General features: G+C 40.1%; 1 protein-coding gene across 9 annotated transcripts in view; it reads left to right on the top strand.

Annotated features, from left to right (window-relative positions):
- nbeaa (neurobeachin a) overlaps window positions 1–22853 on the top strand; it is a 908137-nt gene that overhangs the window by 495505 nt on the left and 389779 nt on the right. For all 9 annotated transcript variants that reach the window (XM_072262897.1, XM_072262901.1, XM_072262905.1 and 6 more), the window contains one exon: window positions 22281–22345. In XM_072262897.1, the coding sequence (XP_072118998.1) occupies window positions 22281–22345 (65 nt within the window). The remainder of the gene's footprint in view (window positions 1–22280; window positions 22346–22853) is intronic.

Below are 22853 nucleotides of genomic sequence, written 5' to 3'. Positions count from 1 at the left end.
TACAGAAAAACTCTTTGTGCTTCAGTTTGGCAGCACAACATGGCAGAAATTCAGAGCTGTATAGTTTTTAAAGTGAGACTTTAGGAACAAGTTGGTGTTGGATAAGCTTCCATCTGCAGCCATTGTATTTGACTGCACTGTACCGGAAAGCAGCATAACATCTGGATAGTGTATCCTAATGATTCCATCATCTAATCATGAGACTAGCTTTATTCATTTCTTGGCTCCAGGAATTCCTACCATTAAGGACCCAAGAGATGAAACTTTGCCTCAAATATTGATTAGGACTAATAGTTTGAAATTTGAGCTCTTTTCCTGTGTCCTTCACAAGGCCTTTTGGTACAAATCTGCTGATGAGTATGCAGTCTAAAATTACAAATGCATTAATGCAAGTTAAATAAATATTACAGCTATGTCACATAAGAAACCATTTTCATTTATTCATTTTGGATTTGTTTGGAACATGTGTTAGGTTTGTGGTCTTTTCTCAGTTTAAATTTTTAAAACTAACTATCATACCAACAAAGTTTACTTGTTTAATTGAAATATGCAGTTGCTCAAAAAGTTAATTCTGTTACAGAAACCAAATATTACGTTTTGTTAATTTGCCGTTTTTAATCATCGAGAAATATCATGTTAACAGCTGTAGATTGTCAGTTTTATTATAATATATGCTGCTGTATAAAGCATTGGTTGCCAGAGGCTCAAGTCTAAGGTATGTTCTAAATTTACATGAGGTTTCAGATTGCAAATGTCTGAAAGTACATAACATGCCTAATTCAATTCAGATGGCCAAGCTTTCAGACTCTGAGGAATTGCAATCAAGTTTCCTGACCAAGGGACTTCTCATGCTTTAGTGCAAAGTATATTTCTTTTTTTACAACCTACTTGATACAGAATAAAACAAATATTCTTTTCCCATTAATCTACTTGCGTTCAGATCACTTTTAAAGACTCAAATTATTTAACCTGTACAGAAAAACCATATCTAAGTAAATTGCTTCAAAAAATCACTTAAAACATTTTAGATAAGTGATTGAAACTATTAAATTATGAATTATTTGCCCTACTTTCAAATTTCAAAGGAAAGTGAAGTCCCTAATCTATATGAAAACTTTGTTTTGTAAATTTGGACTGTATAAACTTGTCACTTCTAAAATGGAAACAAGCAAAACAAATGGATTGCATTTATAGGGTACCTTCTTTCATTGCTTTCAGTGCATTATGAACAATATATAACAATGTGACATCATTTCTGCACACAGCAAGCTTTCAAAAACAGCCATTCCAGTGTTAAAAGAGGGATAAATATAGGTCCATGCTCTGAGAATAATTCCTTGATATACTTCAAAGTGTTATCACTGATTCTTCTATATCCACCTCAGAGAGCAGCATGATCCTAACTTGATATCTTATTTAAAAGGCAAGATCATCAAGATTACAGTGCTTAGTTCTATGACTTGAGTCTTGTACCAGTGTTAGATGTTGAGCCACAGCTAATACAGAGATGTTTGAGAAGAAAAAGAATTTCAGGATGTATATTGTATACGTTAAGTGTACCTATTGAAACATAAGTTTGTCGAGTAACAAGAGAAGTCTGTGGTCAACAGTCAAAGCTAAGAGTCTTATATGATTAACATTCATTTGCATGAAATCCAGGGCACAGAACAATTTCATTTATTCTGCTGTTTTAGCTAATATCAGATCAGCAAACATTGTTGGCATTTGAATTTAGGATCTTTCATTCTTTCGTTGAGTTCTGCACAAGGCAGGGCCTTTACCTTCTCAATCATTGGGGATGTATTTTTATGTAGCATATTACAAAATGAAACGTTTTCCATATTTTTGGAGTCATTTTATAGCTATAGCTCAATAAACTAAAATTTGCCCCAATATCCCGATAGGTTTTGAAAAGAAAACTAGAAAATCAATAAGGTGGTTTGGATTTTGATCCTTCACAATGCCGGAGTAGTTGGGTGGATGTGATTTGTGTGATACTAGATTGATAGGCCCAAAAATAACTAGATATTTATGTTATGTGATATACTTGTATGATTGTGTTGCAGGTGACATGATAAATTCATCCTGATTCCATACTGTTCTTTCCAAAATTAATAACCAACCAGCATTGTTGAGAGGCTGAATGCATCAGCAGTTTAAGCTAATCTGCCCCTCTTAAAGTTAGATTCTGACTCATTAATAAAAAACAGGGGGTAGCACATCGTAGCTGAAATAAATGCTGGTAGTTTTGCAAGAAGTAAATCTGATCTGAAGGTATGGCAGAGCATGGAAGAGTGCATCCTGGAAGATGAGTAGATAAGTCCTTGAGCCCTGATGAAGGTCTTGGCCCAAAATGTCAACTTTTTACTCTTTTCCACAGATTTTTCCTGGCCTGCTGAGCTTCTCCAGTGTTGCTTTGGGTGAATAAGGTTGGAGAAAAGCTTGAAGGATTTCCCATCTCCCTGTAGAAATAAACCACATTTTGGAGCCAGTCTGGAGATAAAGCTATTGAGGGTAGTACCAGTAAGCAGGCACTAAACTGCTAAAATTGCTAAGAGGTCTGTAGATTGGAGAATTTTCAGAATTCTCCAAAAGAGGACCTAGAAATTATTAAGGAAAGTGGAAGGAGAAATCAAGTATTTAAGACTTCCATTGGTATATAACAAGGAACAATTAATGAAAATCAATATAGAGAAATGAATGGGCAAGAAAACCAACAGATCTATCAGTCTTAGTGATATTCATTCCATGGTTACTACTTTTAAAAACTATGCAGAATGATATTTGGCCACTGGTGGTCATCTTACAAAATGTTATAGATCCTCGACAGTATCCATAGAAAAATGCCTATGAGAGAAAAGACATTCCCACTTGGGCAAATTAAATTTGACTGCCAGCACCTCCAGATTGAGACTTTACGCCCTGCTGCTGGATCCCCAGTCTCCCCTTTCCCTGAGCACCACTCTGAAATCCCGTGTCTCTCAGGCCCCACTGTCAGCTCTTGGTTCCTCAGAGCCTCTGTCTCCCTCCCATTCCACTTTCCCTGAACAACCTAACCCTCCTGTCTCCTCTGACACATCAGCTCTCTTTCCCCGCAGCTCTCATCCATGCTGGGCCTTCACTATTCCCTCTGACCTTCCCCTCTCTGAGGCCATCCTCAGTAAGGGCCTCATCTTTGTCCCCATTCGTTCACACCTAAGGCAGTTCCACACCCACCATGATGTTGAGCTCTTCTTCTGTCACCTCCGCCTCCAAGCCCATTTCTTTGACAAGAATAACATACACTGCATTGATGACCCCTTCTCCCATCTCCAACCTTCCTCCCCTTCTTGGACTCCCTGCTCTGGTCCTCTGCCTGCTCTGGATTTTTTCATCTCTAACTGCCGACAAGACATCAATTGTTTCGAATTCAACACTTCTCTCACCTCCAACCTGACCCCTTAGAAATGCACTGCTCTCCATTCTGTCCGCACCAATCCCATAAGAAGTAAGACATAGGACCAAAATTAAGCCATTTGGCCATCGAGTCATGACTGATCTTTTTTTCCCCTCCTCAGCCCCACTCTCCAGCCATCTCCCCGTAACCTTTGATGCCATGTCCAGCTAAGAACAGAGCAAGCTCTGCATTAAATACACCTATCGACCTGGCCTCCACAGTTGCCTATGATAATAAATCCACAAATTCACCACCCTCCGGTTAAACAAATTTCTCCGCATCCCTTGTTTAAATGGACACTCCTCTGTCCTGAGGCGGTGCCTTCTTATCCTAGACTCCCCCACCATGGGAAACATTGTTGCGCGTCTACTCTGTCCAGGCCTTTCAACGTTTGAAAGGTTTCAATGAGATCCCCCCTCATCCTTCTAAATTCCAGCGGGTACAGACCCTGAGCAATCAAATGTTCCTTGTATGATAACCTTTTCATTCCCAGAGTCATCCTTGTGCACCTCTTCTGAACCCTCTCCAATGCCAGCACACCTATTTTTAGACGAAGAACCCAAAACTTTTCTCGGTACTCAAGGTGAGGCCTCACCATTGCCTTATAAAGACTCAGCTTCACATCTCTGTTCTTGTATTCTAGACCTCTTGAAATCCCTGTTTAGAAGATAGTCTGCACATTTATTTCTACTACCAAAGTGCATGACCATGCATTTTCCAACATTGTATGTCATTTGCCACTCCCTTGCCTACTTTTCTAATCTGCCTAAGTCCTTCTGTAGCCTACCTGTTTCCTCAACACTACCTGCCCCTCCGCCACTCTTCATATCATCTGCAAGCTTGGCAACAAAGTCATCTATTCCATCATCTAAATCATTGTTATACAGCATAAAAAGAAGCAGTCCCAACCTTGCCATCAAATCCACTGACAAAAGCAGTGCTGTTGTAGTATGGCACACTAACCTCTACCTTGCTGAGGCCAGGTAACAACTCTCAGACACTCCTCATACCTACTCCTTGAGGAGGACCCCAGTCCACACCGTCAGAAAGTGATCTCTGACGACATCACTGACCTCATCCACTCTAGGGAACTCCCAACTACTGCCACCAAACTCATAGTTCCCTTACTACACTGCTTGCTTCTACCTCCTACCAGAGAACCACAAACCAGACTATCCAGGTAGGCCTATTGTTTCTGCCTGTTCCTGCCCTACTGAAGTCATATCCTCATGTCTCAATTCCAATCTATCCCCCTTTGTTCAGTCCCTTCCCACCTACATCCGTTACATTTCTCATGACCTTGATCTTCCCAGTAACTTTCAGTTCCCTGGCCCTGACCACCTCATCTTCACCATGGATGTTCAGTCCCTATACACTTATGTCCCCCAGCAGGAAGGCCTCAAAGCCCTCTGCTTCTTTCTTGACAAAAGAACCAAGCAGTACTCCTCCACTACCATCCTCCTTCATCTGGTAGAACTGGTCTCTACCCTGAAAAAGTTTTCCTTCGGCTCCTCCCACTATTTCCAAACTCGAGGGTTATCAATGGGCCCAAGCTATTCCTGCCTCTTTGTTGTCTATGTAGAACAGTCTATGTTCGAAGCCTTCCCTCGGTATACTCCCCAACTCTTTGTCTGCTGCATTGACAATTGCATTGGTCCTGCTTCATGCACCCTTGCTGAGTTCGTCAATTTTATCAATTTTGCCTCCAACTTGCATCCTGCCCTTAAATTCACTTGGTCCATCTCTTGACACCTACCTCTCCTTTCTTGATCTCACTGTCTCTATCTCTGGGGACAAACTGTCAACCGAGATCTTCTATAAACCTACTGATTCCCACGGTCATCTCGACTATACTTCTTTCCACCCTGTCTCCTGTAAAAATGCTATTCACTTACCTCAGTTTCTTTGCCTCCATTACATTTGTTCTCAGGATGCGACTCTCCATTTAAGGACATCAGAAATGTCCTCCTCCTTTAAAGAACAGGATTTTCTTCCCTCCACTTTTGATCCTGCTCTCACCCACATCTCCTCCATTTCCCTTACGTTCGTGCTCACCCTATCTTTCCACCGCTGTAATCGTAATAGAGTCCCTCTTGTCCTTCCCTACCAATTTTTCAGCCTCTGTATCTAACACATTATCCTTTGCAAACTCCACCATCTCCAAAGGGATCCTACTACTAAACATATCTTAATACCCTTCCCTCCGCTTTCCACAACGATCATTCACTCCACGATTCCCTTGTCAATACATCCATCCCCACTAATATCCCTCCAGGCACCTACCCTGCAAGCAGCGTAAGTGCTATAGCTACCCATACACTTCCTCCCTCACCTCCATTCAGGGCTCCAAACAGACCTTCCAGGTGAGGCAGCCCTTCACCTGTGAACCTGCTGTGGTCATGTATTATGTCCGTGCTCCCGATGCAGCCTCCTCCTCTACATTGGTGAGTAAATTAGAGGACTGCGTCTTTGAATACCTCTGCACCTTGTGCCAAGACGAGGCCACTCTCAGGGTGGAGGAAAAACACATTATGTTCTGTCTGGATATTCTCCAGCTCCTGATGACCTCGTGGCATGAATATCAATTTCTCCCTCTGATGAAGAAATTTCACTCCCCTTCCCCTTTCCTCTATGGTTCACTCTGACCTTTCACTTCTTCTCACCTGCCTATTACTTCCTCCGGGTTCCCTTCTCCTTCCTTTTCTCCTATTGTCCACTCTCCTCTCTTATCAGATTCTTTCTTCTCCAGGTCTTGATTTTTCCCACCCATCTGTCTTCACCTATCACTTCCCAGTTAGCCTCTTTCCCTCCCCTCCCCACCTTTCTCTTCAGGCATGTTTCCCCTTCCTTCTCAGCCTTGAAGAAGGGTCTCAGCTCAAAATGTCGACAGTTTACTCCTTTCCATAGATGCTGCCTGACCTGCTGAGTTCCTCCAATGTTTTGTGTACTTTAAGTTTGTAAATTTGTTTATTGTTGCCACATGCACTGATATACAGTGAAAGGCTTTGTTCTGCATGCCATCCATACAGTTCATTTCATCATATCAGAACATTGAGATAATACAAGTCAAAAGCAATAACATAATGCAGAATAAAGTGTTACAGAAAAAGCATTCTGCAGAAGACAATATATGACAAGGCAATAATGAGTTCGGTTCTGAGTCAGGAGTCCATCTTATCATACAAGGGGACCATTCAGTACTTTTAATACTATGGGATGGATGGATAGATAGATACTTTATTGATCCCAATGGAAGTTATAGTGTCACAGTAACATTACAAATGCACAGATATAAATGTTAGAATAAAAGTAGAAAGAATAAAAAAATGTCACCACAAACAGGCTAACAAGAGGGGATTATTATATCCCCGGCTATAGGTTGACTCATTATAGAGCCTAATGGCCGAGGATAAGAATGACCTCATATAGTGCTCTTTGGAGCTGCACAATTGTCTTGGTCTATTGCTAAAAGTGCCTCTCTGTTTAGCCAAGGTGGCATGCGGAGGGAGAGAAATATTGTCCAGAATTGCCAGGGTTTTCCATTGGGTCCTTTGTTCTACTACAGCCTCCAGTGGGTCCACTTTGATTCCCATAACAGAATCAGCCCTTCTGATCTGTTTATTGAGCCTGTTGTCATCACCCGTGTTGATGCCATTGTTCCAACCTACCACCACATAGAAGATTGTACGGACGACAACAAACTGGTAGAACATGTGAAGGAGAGGCCTGTATACTCCAAAGGACTTCAGTCTCCTCAGGAAGTGGAGCTGACTCTGGCCCTTCTTGTACACAGCCTCTGTGTTGGTGCTCCACACAAGTCTGTCATCCAGGTGCACCCCCAGGTACTTGTACAGTGACATGCAAAAGTTTGGGTACCCCTGGTCAAAATTTCTGTTACTGTGAATAGCTAAGTGAGTAAAAGATAACCTGATTTCCAAAAGGCATAACGTTAAAGATGACACATTCCCTTAATATTTTAAGAAAGATTACTTTTTTATTTCCATCTTTTACAGTTTAAAATAACAAAAAAGGAAAAGGGCCAGAAGCAAAAGTTTGGGCACCCTGCATGGTCAGTACTTAGTAATGCCCCCCTTTGGCAAGTATCACAGCTTGTAAATGCTTTCTGTAGCCAGCTAAGAGTCTTTCAATTCTTGTTTGGGGGATTTTCGCCCATTCTTTCTTGCAAAAGGCTTCTAGTTCTGTGAGATTCTTGGGCCGTCTTGGATGCACTGCTCTTTTGAGGTCTATCCACAGATTTTCAATGATGTTTAGGTCGGGGGACTGTGAGGACCATGGCAAAACCTTCAGCTTGCACTTCTTGAGGTAGTCCATTGTGGATTTTGAGGTGTGTTTAGGATCATTATCCTGTTGTAGAAGCCATTCTCTCTTTATCTTCAGCTTTTTTACAGATGGTGTGATGTTTGCTTCCAGAATTTGCTGGTATTTAATTGAATTAATTCTTCCCTCTACCAGTGAAATGTTCCCCATGCCACTGGCTGCAACACAAGCCCAAAGCATGATCGATCCACCCCCATGCTTAACAGTTGGAGAGGTGTTCTTTTCATGAAATTCTGCACCCTTTTTTCTCCAAACATATCTTTGTTCATTGAGGCCAAAAAGTTCTATTTTAACTTCATCAGTCTACAAGACTTGTTTCCAAAATGCATCAGGCTTATTCAGATGTTCCTTTGCAAACTTCTGATGCTGAATTTTGTGGTGAGGACGCGGGAAAGGTTTTCTTCTGATGACTCTTCCATGAAGGTCATATTTGTGCAGGTGTCGCTGTACAGTAGAACAGTGCACCACCACTCCAGAGTCTGCTAAATCTTCCTGAAGGTCTTTTGCCGTCAAATGGGGGTTTTGATTTGCCTTTCTAGCAATCCTATGAGCAGTTCTGTCGGAAAGTTTCTTGGTCTTCCAGACCTCAACTTGATCTCCACCGTTCCTTTTAACTGCCATTTCTTAATTACATTATGAACTGAGGAAACAATGACCTGAAAATGCTTTGCTATCTTCTTATAGCTTTCTCCTGCTTTGTGGGTAGCATTTATTTTAACTTTCAGAGTGCTAGGCAGCTGCTTAGAGGAGCCCATGACTGCTGATTGTTGGGGCAAGGTATGAGGAGTCAAGGTATTTATAAAGCATCACCTGGCCTTTCCTAATGATTACTGTGAGCAAGCCATAGCCCTAACATGCTAATTAAGGTCTGAGACCTTGGTAAAAGTTATCTGAGAGCTCAAATCTCTTGGGGTGCCAAAACATTTGCATGGTGCTCCTTTCCTTTTTTTCCACTCTAAAATTGTGCAAAACAAAAGTAGTGCACTAATCTTGCTTAAAATGTTGAAAAGAATGTTTCATCTTTAACTTTGTGACTTTTGGAGATCAGTTCATCTTCTACTCACTTACTATTCACAGTAACAGAAATTTTGACCGGGGTGCCCAAACTTTTGCATGCCACTGTAGGACCTCACCACATCCATGTCCTCACCATCAATAGTAATAGGGAGCAATATAGAAACTGTTCTAGAGTCTGGTGGTACATGTTTTCAAACCTTTTTATCTCCTGCCCAGTGGGAGGGGGAAGAGATAGTATATTTAGGTTAGTTGGAGTCTTTCATTATGCTGGCTGCTTTACTGAAGCATTAACATGGAGTGGACGTTGGTGAGCCGTGCCATTGACTGAAGTTTCTTGCGGTCATGGGCAAAGCATTTACCATACCAATCCATGATGCTTCCAGATATGATATTTTCTGTAGTGCATCTATAAAAATTGATAAAAATCAAAGCATCATGCCAAATTTGTGAGTAAGTAGAGGCTCTTGTAAGCTTTCTTGGTCGTTGCTTCTGTGTGGTTGGATGAGGACAGGCTGTTGATGACATTCACTCCTAGGACCTTGAACCTGACTTGTAGCTTGACAGCAGTATTGAGGAAAGTACTGTCATCTTAAGTAAAGAAGTTGTTGCATTGCTTGTAGGAAATAATAATATGATTCAATATAGAAGAGTGAGGATTTATGAAAAGGATGAATCTGTTGAGGTTTTTTAGGTTATAGCAAGCAGGATAGGGTGAACTAATGGATATAGTATTTTTTGTGTCTTCTGAAGACATTCATTCAGACTGTCCTGTAGGTTATTGAACAAAATTAGACCACGTGCATTGGAGGCATGTACTGATGCAGTTTCAAGATTGATTACTAGCTGTAAAGCATTCCATAAAAGGAAATGGATCTGATTGAAAGGTTGTGATTAGTGGGTACCACAGATCTTCACGATACTTTGGATGAAAGGACCAGGTGTATCTCAAAGTTCACCAACACTGCAAAGTTGATTACAGTGCGGGTTATGAGGAAGAATCAGAAATTTCAGTAAGATGAGGATAACTTTGTTGTATGGTAAAGGACATAAATGTAAGTGGAATGAATTGAAAAGTAAAGTTTTTTTTTAAATAGTTAAAAATTAAAAGCTATCAGTGTTCAAAGTCACTTAAGTTGTCTTGTACATGAATCAGTGAAAGTTAACATGCAGGTACAGCAAGCATTTATTGTAAGGAGATTGTACAAGAATACAGCCAGCTTACTGCAATTATATATCTGAAATATTGTGTATAGTTCTGGTCTCTGTACCTAATGAAGGAAATGCTTGCAAATTAGAGTGCAACAAAAGTTAACCAAATTGATTCCTGGACTGAGGGAGTTAACCAGTGAGGAGGGATTAAATCAGACCTACACTCTAAAATTCAGAAAAGTAAGACATAATTTGATCTCTAGAACTTAGAAAAATGACAGGTGATCTTATAAAAACACCCGATATTCCTATGAAGCTTGATATGGCTGAAGCGTATTTGAAGTTTTCCCTGGCTGACTTATCTGGAACCAGGAATCACAATCTCAAAGTAAACAATAGATCATTTAGAACTAAGCTGAGCAGAAAATTGCTCTAGCAGAACAGTTCAGATAGCAAAGGATCTTTCAGCTTGCCAATGGCCTGTTCTGTCATATTTCATGTGGCATTACTTTATATGCATGCTGAATAGGCATGGAAGGTTGTGCAACTAAATCATCAACCATGTTGTTTCAATAGGTGCATTTAATGTTAGAGAAATGTATATAATATACATCCTGAAATTCTTTTTCTTCACAGACATCCACAAAAAACAGAGGAGTGCCCCAAGAAATGAATGACAGTTAAAATGTTAGAACCCCATAGCCCCCCCCCAACTCCCCCTCCCACACACAAGCAGCAGCAAGGCAACAACTCCACCACCCCCACCAGCAGGATTCTTATTACACTGTGGCCAACCTTTGTTTTGTTCAATACTGCTGACATTGTAGGTTGCTTCTAGAATATCCATCATGCCTTCAGCCTAGTTGCCATTGTTAAGAGGAAATGAAAGGTAGATATCAGTGATATACTTTATAGAGCAGTGAACTGTGAGATGATTTAAATAATCAGATATGTAATGGTTAACAATAAAAATAGAAAATGCTGAAAATACTCGAGATGAGACCACATTTGTGGGAAGAGCAACAGAGTAAACATTTCAAGTTGAAGATCCTTCAATTAGGACTGGGAAGGAGATGATGAGGGTTGTTACATTGCAGGGAAGATGGTGGAAAGGTCCCTGATCAGGGAAAAGTGGGTTGCACCATAGGGTTAAGCTGTAAATGAGGGAATGAGAGCTGAAGAGTAGGAATATGGACAAAAAAATGTAAAAATTGAAAACTGCAGAAAAGGAACAAATGCTCAGAGGTCAGGCTGAGTAAACCTTCCACTCGCAAATTGGGCGATAGCTTTGCAGGGTACCTGTGCTCAGTCCAAAAAGCAACTTTAATTCTCCTTACCATCCCCACTCGGACTTGTGGCCTTCTGCACTGTTACCATGAGGCCCAGTACAGTGCAGTTCAATAATGTAAGGTTAATTCATTTCTGTCTGTATCAGTGCCTTCTTTGTCTTTCACCATCCTTCCTTTACTTTCAGAGTGGAAGATATGGCCAGCCTCACTTGTTTGGAATGTCTTCTTGCTCTTTTTTTTTCTATAATTCTTACATTATTATGTCTATGTTTCCACTTTCATATTTCTTCCGTTTGCACACTGACTAGAAAACCTTATTTACAGTTTCACATTGATCCACCTCATTTTTCACCTATCAGAGATATCTCACTGCTTACCCTCTCTGAAGCTTAATAAGCTTCTTTTGTCTCTTTTCCAGTTCTGTTGGAGGCTCTTCCTAGATAAAAACGTCTCTGTTCATACAGATATTACCTAACTTGCTGAGTATTTCCAATGCTTTTTTTTCTATTTTAGATTTGCAGTATCTGCGGTTTTTATTTTGACTTTCATGTAAAGGTTCACAATGAAATTGAAATCCACTCTCTTGTTTTAGCAGCATGTCTTACTTTTTTTTATTCTCTCATCTGTATTCCAAGGGGAATGCTTACTAATGCATCCATATCTGAGAGGAAACAGCTTGCTTCCAAGTGCTGAAGTCAGTCTAAAGCTCCATCAGCATGGGTCACACTACTGTCTTCACATTGTTGTGAAACAATTTTTTAAAAGAACCAAATGCCTGATCACTTCAAAGATTCAAACTACATTTATTATTGAAGTATGTGCGCAGTATACAACCCTGAGATTTGTCTTCCCCACAGACAGCCATGAAACAAAGAAAAACCATGAGCCCTGTTCAAAGAAAAACATCAAACCCCTCCCCTCCATGTACAAAAAAAACAAATTGCGCAAGCAACAAAAAAATTGAGCTAAGCACACAGGATATAAAACACAAAATTGAAAAAGTCCAGGCATATTTTAGTTCAGCTCAGTGTTCATTATCTGCAGGCCGCTCTGATTCAGAATCGCCCAAAGTAGCAATAAAAAGAGGAGTGACCAGAAATCAGAATCACATCATAATGTGAACTACAGAGTCCAATCCACAAACTGCAGACCCAGAACTCTGGCACCATCCTCTAACAGCATCAAAGGAGAGAGAAACCATCTGAACACAGGGACCTTCCTTTGGGAGCAGTGAGCGAGAGGGAGAGAAAGACCATCACATGCAGATACCTTCCTCCAGCAGCAGCAAGCAAATGGCGGTAGATGGCGCTGAACACTTGCTCACACCCCTCACTCTCCTTGATGATTTCAATCTTCCTCAATGCTTTAAACGGTGAGATCGATGAGAAATGGAGTTGATCATAAGCTTGCACACCATCACCAGGCTTTTTGGCCTCCTGGCCACATGCTTTGCCCGAAGCCTCATGAACACCCTTGGAGACAGCACAGTGGTAGATCGCTCAATCGGCCTGAAAACACACCACCACAATGTAGATCACAGGCGCTGAAAGGTAGATCACAGGCTCCAACTATAGCCAAACCAAATTTGAAAGAAAAGAAGATGTGAAGGAAGTAGTTTAGTGAACTGTCTGGAGGATGTTCCCCTTGGTAGCATTATTCTTTGGTGCCATTTTCTTCCAGAACAATTAGAGCAATGCCCAATAGAAATCAACCTAAAAGTAATGTGGAGGTGAAATACAATGGACTCTGGAAATCTAATAAACGACAAAAAATGTTAAAAAGGCTTGAGCAATATCTGTTGAGTAAGAGACCATGGTAATCTAAGTACTGGATAAATCAAATATCATTTATGCTGCTGAATGAGCATTTATCTTTCTGGGGTTAAAGGGTGTATTGGCAGAAGCACTAAGCTGAAAGATAGCATTGCTGGTGTTAAGTAAGAAAAAAATGATTTGGCGCTATGATTTCACATTTCGGACAGATTCATGACACAAGTGAATTTTGAAGATTGCAAGACCCTTAAAATCTAAAAACAAGTGGAAGTCAATGATCCCATATTCTGTCAGCTTAAATTTAAATCTGTTCAGATCAGCGATAAATTGACATTTTCTTGCAGGGATCTGAACATAGTTACTGATTACATTCTGTACTTTCAGAGCCAGTATAAAATCCCTTATGAATGAACTTTACTTGTTCTTTTCAACACATTATGAAAGAACATAAATTTATCTGTTTGGAGTATTTCATTTTAAATTTAAAAAGTCTTGTGATCTGTCAGTTGGGGTTGTATGGCCCACATCTGTCAATGAAAAAAAATGACAAAAAAAGGAAAGTGTCAGATCTAATTTTGAGAAATTCTGACATTCTTTATTGTTCTTGAACCTTGACAGATCATATGTTAACTATACACTTTACACTATTCAACTTAAGTATTGTTTATGGCAGCTTCATTTTGTAAGCTATAATCTGGATACTACAAATTGTATAATTCATTTTAAAAAGTATTAAATTGAATCTATCATAATGATATGAAGACGCTTTGTACATTAAGATAACTTGTTTATTATTTTCATGATTAATGAAGTGATGACAGTGACCAGAGCTATTAACACTAAAGATTAATGCAGAACTGAACTCTATAGATGCACTAAAACATCAGCATAAAGATTGTTTGCTGCTAAATTTGATATGTCAACTATGCATAGCAGACTGTCATTAAGACTTGGAAAACTGTTACGTTTAATTGAAAATTTGGTTTGCTCTTTTCATGCATAAGCAACTTTTTTTTAAAATCTGAAATAAAAAGACACATACTAGTCATCTCAAATTAATCCACCAGAAATTTTCTGCATTTTTGGGTGCCATATTAATGTAGTGGTTAGTGCGATGCTAGTACAGCAAATGTTTGCTATTGTGTGTTGGGGCAGCAGGCTGACGGTAGCAGACACCAACAGAATCAACGAACTCATTCGTAAGGCCAGTGATGTTGTGAGGATGGAACTGGACTCTCGGTGACAGTGGTGTCTGAAAAGAGGATGCTGTCCAAGTTGCATGCCATCTTGGACAATGTCTCCCATCCACTACATAATGGACTGGTTGGGCACAGGAGTATATTCAGCCAGAGACTCATTCCACTGAGGTGCAACACTGAGCATCATAGGAAGTCATTCCTGCCTGTGGCCATCAAACTTTACAACTCCTCCCTTGGAGGGTCAGACACCCTGAGCCAATAGGCTGGTCCTGGACTTCTTTCCTGGCATAATTTACACTATTTAATTATTTAAGGTTTTATATTGCTATATTTATACTCTATTCTTGGTTGGTGCGACTGTAACGAAAACCAGTTTCCCTCGGGATCAATAAAGTATGTCTATGACTATGACTATAAAGCGTTCCAGAGTTCGGAGTTCTCCCCATGACTACGTCGGTGTCCTGTAATTAGGCTAGTGTTAAATGGGTGGATTGCTGGGTGGTGCAGCTCATTGGGCTGGAAGGGCCTGTCCATGTTGTATCTCTAAATAAATTAAAAAATATATAAAAATTGCCATTCCCACACGAGTTCCCTTAAACTCACCACCACAAAGATTGTAAATTTGAAATTGCCTATCAAGTCTATCCATCTTTTCGGGAATTCCCAGCATGGAACATCCTTATTTCTAACCAAATTGCATCTCCCTTGAATGTAACTGAGGTCCGTTATCACAGTTTCTCTCCTTATTTTTAAAGGTCAAGCATAATACCACTTCCGCAATATCTGGAGGAGTGGTTTAAAACTTACCTACCAGATCTCTTCATTTCTTCAGTATTGTCAGGTGATTTTGTCTTGGGAAATCTGCAATTTCTTCAAGATAACTGTCAAAAGAATCATATGATTGTTCTGTGTTCCACCACAATTCTGTACTTTTTCTTCAAATTCAGCTCCCCCTCCATCATAATCGGACATAGAACATTACAGCACAAATAGGCCCTTCAGACCATGATGTTGTGCTGACCCTTTAACCTATACTAAGATCAGTCTGACCCTTCCCTCCAGAAAGAGCCCTCTATTTTTCTGTTACCCATGAGTTCTTAGATAGCTACAAGTTTCTTGAATGTCCCTTATGTATCTGCCTCTACCACCACGCCTGGCAGCGTGTTCCACTTAACTCTGACATCCCCTCTGTACTTTCCTCCAGTCACCATTAAATAAAAACCTCATATTAGCTATTAAAGTTCAAGGAAAAAATCTTCTGGCTATCCACTTGATTTATACCTCTTATCATCTTATACACCTTTATCAAATAACCTCTCATCCTCCTTAGTTTCAAGGAGAAAAGCCCTGGCTCGCTCATCCTGATATGACATGCTCTCCAATCCAGGCAGCCTTCTGGTAAATCTTTTCTGCACCCTTGCTAAAGCTTCCACATCAAGGTTTACAAGAATGTTGCCGGGACTTGAGAAACTGATTTACAGAGAAAGGTTGAATAGGTTAGGACTTTATTCCCCGGAGCGTAGAAGAATGAGGGGAGATTTGATAGAGGTATATAAAATTATGATGGGTATAGATAGAGTGAATGCAAGCAGGCTATTTCCACTGAGGCAAGGGGAGAAAAAAAACAGACGATATGGGTTAAGGGTGAAGGGGGAAAAATTTTAAGGGAACATGGGGGGGCTTCTTCACACAGAGAGTGGTGGGAGTGTGGAATGATCTGCCAAATAAAGTGGTAAATGCAGGCTCACTTTTAACATTTAAGAAAAACTTGGACAGGTATATGGATGTGAGGTGTATGGAGGGATATGGTCCGTGTGCAGGTCAGTGGGACTAGGCAGAAAAATGGTTTGGCCCAGCTAAGAAGGGCCAAAAGGCCTGTTTCTGTGCTGTAATGTTTCTATGGTTTCTATCCTTCCTATAATGAGGCAATCATAACTAACAGAACATTCCAAATGTGGTATAACCATGGTTTTATAGAGTTGCAACATTACATTGTGGCTCTTGAACTCAATCTACCAACTAATACACAATGCGCCTTCTTAACAATCGTGGGCACTCCAAGGAATCTATGTATGTGGACCCCAAGATCCCTTTATTCCTCTGTGCTGCAAGAATCCTGCCATTAACCCTGTATTCTGCCTTCAAATTTGACCTTCTAAAGTGAATCACTTCACACTTTTCCGGGTTGAACTCTGAAACAGTGGACTAGGCTGTATTCAGGGATTCATCTTCGAATCTGGATGAGTATGCTGCAGTTGTTACCGACTTCATTAAAACCTGTGTGAATGAGTGTGTGCCTACAAAGACTTACTGTACATTCCCAAACTAAAAGCTGTGGATGAACCAGGATTTACGTCATCTGCTGAAGGCTAGATCTGTGGCTTTCAGGTCTGGTGACCCAGGTCTGTACCAGAAAACCAGGTATGATTTGCAAAGGGCCATTTCAAGGGCAAAGAGACAAATTTCCATTGAGGTTGGAGGCAACATTGGATGTACGACAACTCTGGCAGAGTATGCAAGACATTACTTCCAACAAAGCGAAACCCAATAGTATGAATGGTAGCGATGCTTCACTCCCAGATGAGCTCATCACCTTTTATGCCCACTTTGAAAGGGAGAATATAACTACAGCTGCGACGAACCCTGCTGCACCTGATGACCTTGTGATCTCTGTCTCAGAGGCCAATGTTAGACTGTCTTTAAAGAAGGTGAACCCTCATAAAGCAGAAAGACCCGATGAGTACCCAGTAAGGCTCTGAATACCTGTGCCAACCAACTGTTGGGCGTATTCAAGGACATTTTCAACCTCTCACTGCTACGGGTGGAAGTTCCCACTTGCTTCAAAAAGTCAACAATTATACCAGTGCCTAAGAAGAATAATATGAGCTGCCTTAATGACTATTGCCTGGTAGTACGCACACCTGCAGTTATGAAATGCTTTGAATGGTCATGACTAGACTGAACTCCTGCCTCAGCAAGGACCTGGACCCATTGAAATTTGCCTATCGCTAGAATAGGTCAACAGCAGATGCAATCTCAGTGGCTCATCACATGGCCTTAGACCACCCGGACAACAAAAACACCTATGTCAGGATCCTGTTCATCAACTACAGTGGGAGGGGAACGTCGACTCAGACCATAAGAGGCCTGCGTCGGGCATTTTCATGCCTTACAAGGCGCAGATTGGAAGTCTGTGTGGGGCGCCACTCCTCGCGCAGACACTAGAGCAATGTGTGGTTAAGTGCCTTGCTCAAGGACACAAACACGCTGCCACAGCTGAGGCTCGAACTAGCGACCTTCAGATCACTAGACGAATGCCTTAACCACTTGGCCACGTGCCCAACACACCTGTCGACTATAGCTCAACATTAATTACCATCATTCCCACGATCCTGATTGAGAAGTTACAGAACCTGGGCCTCTGTACCTCCCTCTGAAATTGGATCCTTGACTTCCTAACCGAAAGACCACAATCTGTGCAGATTGGTAATAACATCTCTTTTTCGCTGACGATCAACACTGGTGCACCTCAAGGGTGTGTGCATCACTCTACTCTCTCTATACCTGTGACTGTGTGGCTAAGCATAGCTCAAGTACCACCTATAAATTTGCTGATGATACAACTATTGTTGGTAGAATCTCAGATGGAGACGAGAGGGCGTACAGGAGGGAGCCAACTAATGGATTGGTGTCCAGCAACAAACTTGCACTCAATGTCAGTAAGGTGAAAGAGCTGATTGTGGACTTCAGGAAGCGTAAGACGAAAGAACACCTACCAATCCTCATAGAGGGATCAGAAGTGGAAAGAGCGAGCAGTTTCAAGCTCCTGGGTGTCAAGCGCTCTGAAGACCTAATGAGTTCCCAATGTATCGATGCAGTTATAAAGAAGGCAAGACAGCGATTATACTTCAATGGGAGTTTGAAGAGATTTGGATGTCAACAAATACACTCAAAAATTTCTATAGCAGTACTGTGGAGAGCATTCTAACAGGCTGCATCACTGTCTGGTATGGGTGTGGGGATGGTGGACTACTGCATAGGACCGAAAGAAGCTGCAGAGGGTTGTAAATTTAGTCAGCTCCATCTTGGGTACTACCCTACGAAGTACCCAGCACATCTTCAAGGAGCGGCGCCTCAGAAAGGCAGCATCCATTATTAAGGACCTCCAGCACCCAGGGCATGCCCTTTTCTCACTGTTATCATCAGGTAGGAGGTACAGAAGCCTGAACGCACACACTCAGCAATTCAGGAACAGCTTCTTCCCCTCTGCCATCCAATTCCTAAATGGATATTGAACCTGTGAACACTACCTCACTTTTTTAGTATATATTTCTGTTTTTGCGTGATTTTCAATCTATTCAGTATACATATACTGTAATTGATTTACTTATTATTTATTATCATATTATTTTTTTCTTCTATATTATGTATTGCATTGAACTTCTGTTGCTAAGGTAACGTACTGATGATAATAAATCTGATTCTGATTCACTTAGCCCAGCTATCAACATCCTGTTATAGTCCTTAACAACCTACACTATCCACAGCACCATCAACTTTCTTGTCATCTGTAAACTAACTTAACCCATCTTTCCATTTCCTTATCCAAGTCATTTATAAAAATCACAGAAAGCAGGTGTCCCAGAATTGTTTGATGCGGAACACCACTGGTCACTCACTGACATCCAGGCAATATATGCTCCATCTGTAACCACTTCCTGCCTACTATGCACAAGCTGATTCAGAATCCATACAGCCAAGTTTCCCGGGATCCCTTGGCTCCTACCTCCAGAATGAGCCTACCATGGGGAACCTTATGAAGCACTTTACTGAAATCCTTATACACCACATCCACTGCTCTCTCTTTGACATCCACTCAGCAAATTCAATCAGGCTCGTGAGACATGACCTGCCACTCACAAAGCCATGCTCACTTTCCCTAAGTGGGCTAAGGTCAGTATACATATATGTAAATAACTATTTTAATAACTATTTTACTAGATCAAAATAGCTGGTATTTACCTAGATCAAAATACTATTTTCTTTTTTGCTTTGTGCAATTGTCTTTAATGAACAATCATGGGATAGAATTAGCTGTAATAAAATACCATTTTTTCTAGTTTTTTTATTTCTACATTACATTGACAATTATATAATAAAGCTGTTAATTTTATGAACTAAGTGTTACTTGCCTCTGTTAAATGCAATTGGAACTGGTACCAATTTAATTTCGAAACATTTGAAAGACTGTGAAGCTTTGCACCAGTTTTTCTTAAAAAGAGAAGAGCACAAACTGTGTAATCGAACTCTGGTTAGTTTAACGTTAATGTTGCAAGGACTTTTGGAAGAATTTATGGAAGAGAATGTGAATAAACATGGGTCATTTTCAACATGGATTCATTAAGGTGTCAGTAAGAACAGCACATTTGACTTACAGTGCCTTAAAAAAGTATTCAGTCCCCGCAACTATTTTCACATTTTACTGTCTCATTTTGTAAATGTAAAATATATTGAAGTAGGATTTTTGAGCTAATCTACAAAATGTTGTGCATCATGTCAAATCAAAAGAAAAATACCAAAACCTGTCAACAATTCATTAAAAATTAAAAACGAAAATTGTGAAGCTGAGAAAGTATTCATCCCCTTTGTAATTACCACACTAACTTTCCTCAGGTGCAATACTCTGTAATACCTTAACAATTCAACCAATATGTTGATGAAGAAAATTGGAGATCACCTGAATAAATACCTCCACTCTTTTAAGGTCCAACAGTATGGTAGATTTTCTATAGATCAAACTAAAATGAAGACAAAAGAGCATGCAAGGAAATGATAATAAGAGAAGCCCAAATCTGGGAAACAGTACAAGACTATCTCAAAGGCACTGAACATACCTCGGAGCTTAGTGCAGTTCGCCTTGAGAAAGTGGAAAAAATATGAAACCACTGCCGCACTGTCTAGGTCAGCCCGCCCCTCTAAACTTAGTCGTCGGATGGCACTTGTAAGAGAGACTACTGTGACGTCAGCAGTCACTGTGAATGGACTGCAGAAGTCAGTGGCTGCAACTAGAAATGAAGTTCATGGCTCCACAATTTTTAAGACCTTGTACAAAAATAGTATTTATGGAAGAATGGCAAGGAAGAAGCCCTAGCTAAAATTACAAGCATATCTTTGCCCATAAAGACTTTGCAAAGTATCGCTTAGAAGAAAAAGGTTTTATGGTCGCATTTGACTAAAGTGGAACTTTTTGACCTCAATACTCAGTGGTACGTGTGGCATAATACTACGCATACACAGTTAACACCATCCCTACTGTAAAGTATGGTGGAGGTAGCATTTATGCTTTGAGGTTGCTTTTCAGCAGCAGGGACTGGAAATCTGGTCAGGATTGATGAGAAGATGAATACTGCTAGATACAGAAGATCCTGGATAAAAACCTGCTAGACTCTGCCAGAAGGCTTAAACTGGGGAGAAAGTTCCATCTTTTAGCAGGACAGTGACCCAGAGCATATTTAGAGTGGCTTCAAATGACAAAAATTGATGTCCTTGAGTGGCCCAGTCAGAGTAAAGACCTTAACCCAATCAAATATCTTGGGCAAAACCTCATGCATTGCAATTTCCCAAAAAATCTAGCATAGCTAGATCAATTTTACAAGGATGAATAGTCAAACCTTGTTCCATCACGTTGTGCAAAGCTAATAGAGACTTAGTCAAAAAGAATACTGGCTGTAACAGATCAACTAAGTACTGAGCAAAGGGGGATGAATACTATTGAACTGACAGTGTTTCAGTTTTTAAATGTTCAGTTTTTCATAGTTTATAATTTTCCCTGTTTTGGGGTTCTACTGTGTATATAAGGAGCATATGATTCACAAGTAAAGATTGTCAGTAAAATTGATCAAAATCCCTTGTGGTATTACCTATTTATGTGAACAAAGGGTTGGGGCTGAACACTTTTACAAGGCATTGTAGTATATGTGGCTTTTAACAAGGTGTTTGACAAAGTCTCAAATGATGGATGAATTGTGGAAGCAAAAACTATTGAAATTCAAGAAAAACATCAAGTTGGATTTTAAATTTGCTCGGTAGTAAAAAGCAAAGAATAATGTTGGGCAGGAGATTTAGTGACTGGAGATATATGCATTAATATTCCACCTTTGTATTATGTTTACGTATTAACAATATTGTCTTAAAAGTGTTGATTAACAATATGGTCTTAAGTGCAGGATCCACAATTAAAAGTTTCCAAGTCACCACTGGTAGTACTGTTGATATAGCAATGGGAAAGAGAGTAGTAAATGAAGGGAAGATGGTTCAATAACCACAAAAATGAGAAATGAAATTCAATCCGGAGAAGTGTAAGGTAATTCATTTGGGAAAGGAAAATGAGATAGCGGATTACATATTCAACAATAGGCTAAGAAATGTGGAGGAATAGAAGGATTCTAAATCCATAGATCCCTGCAGTTTGGAGGACAGGTCAGAACAGCAAAAAAAACCTACCTACCTTGTTGTAGCATACCATACCAGAACAGGGAAATCATACTACAGAATTTTATAAAACAGGAAAGCCACAATAAGAGACTATGCACAGTCTGTTCACAGTACCGTAGGAAGGATGTGATAACCTTAGAGAGGGTATAGATGAGATTTATGAAGATATCGATATGGCTAGGATGACTTGAGTATGCAAGGGACTGGCCATATTTAGATTTTGTTTTCTTTGAGTTAAAGAAACCAAGCACCAAGTTTCCTAAGGTGTATAAAATTATGAGAGTTATGATTATGATTTTTGTAGAATAGTCAACAACTGCTTGGGGGTGCGAGGGGTGTTGACATAAATTTCAGTGTATTGATACCAATATTTGGACACATCAAACAATGCATTTTGGAATTTGCTGTATAAACAACAGTGAAAGAACAATAAACTTCAAGCCTTTGAACCAAGAGCTGGAGCAGTGGAATTAATTTAACGTTCATTTTAGGGTGGCCTAAGTACAATGGGCTCCTTCAGTGAAATAACATCTGCAATTTGAGTACTCATGATGAAATAATACTATGTTATTGGCTATTTTTCCAGGAATGGCAGAATTCCATTCAGAAGAATGCGGGACTGGCCTTTATTGAACTCATTAATGAAGGAAGGTAACAAAGTTTTATGCTATTGTTTTGCTAAATATGGAACCGTAAAGGACACATGGTGTGCATAGGGAGAATTATCTTTATCTTCAGCCGTCTGCCAATGATTAATTCCAACTTCATTATAGTGAAATTAAACATAGTTCAATTATTGAGTTTAAAATAACCCACATTTAATTAGCAGTATCCTAGCAAATCTATCAGCATAAGACAATATTAATTTTCCACAAAACACTGAACTGTGCATTCAATATTTATATGTTTGTTTGCAGACAACTAATGAAACAGCAGGGAAGTTTCATTTGAAGGATAAAGGGATTTTAACATGTAAACCCATCTGCTACCCCATCTGTTAAAGGAATATGTATTGTATGTTTTATTGTTGAGATTCCTCAGTACATTAAAATAACATCAGTTTGACACAAGTTACTGTCTTGCGTGCTGTTGTCATAACTAATATGTTTATGCTATGTTTGGGTTGGCTAAGATTTTGTGTGGATCTGATATGACATAT

This window comes from Mobula birostris, chromosome 7 (genome assembly GCF_030028105.1).
Source record: "Mobula birostris isolate sMobBir1 chromosome 7, sMobBir1.hap1, whole genome shotgun sequence".
Classification (NCBI taxonomy): Eukaryota; Metazoa; Chordata; class Chondrichthyes; order Myliobatiformes; family Myliobatidae; genus Mobula; species Mobula birostris.
The sequence above is the reverse complement of the archived record's forward strand: the minus strand, read 5'-3'. Positions and strand labels throughout refer to the sequence as shown.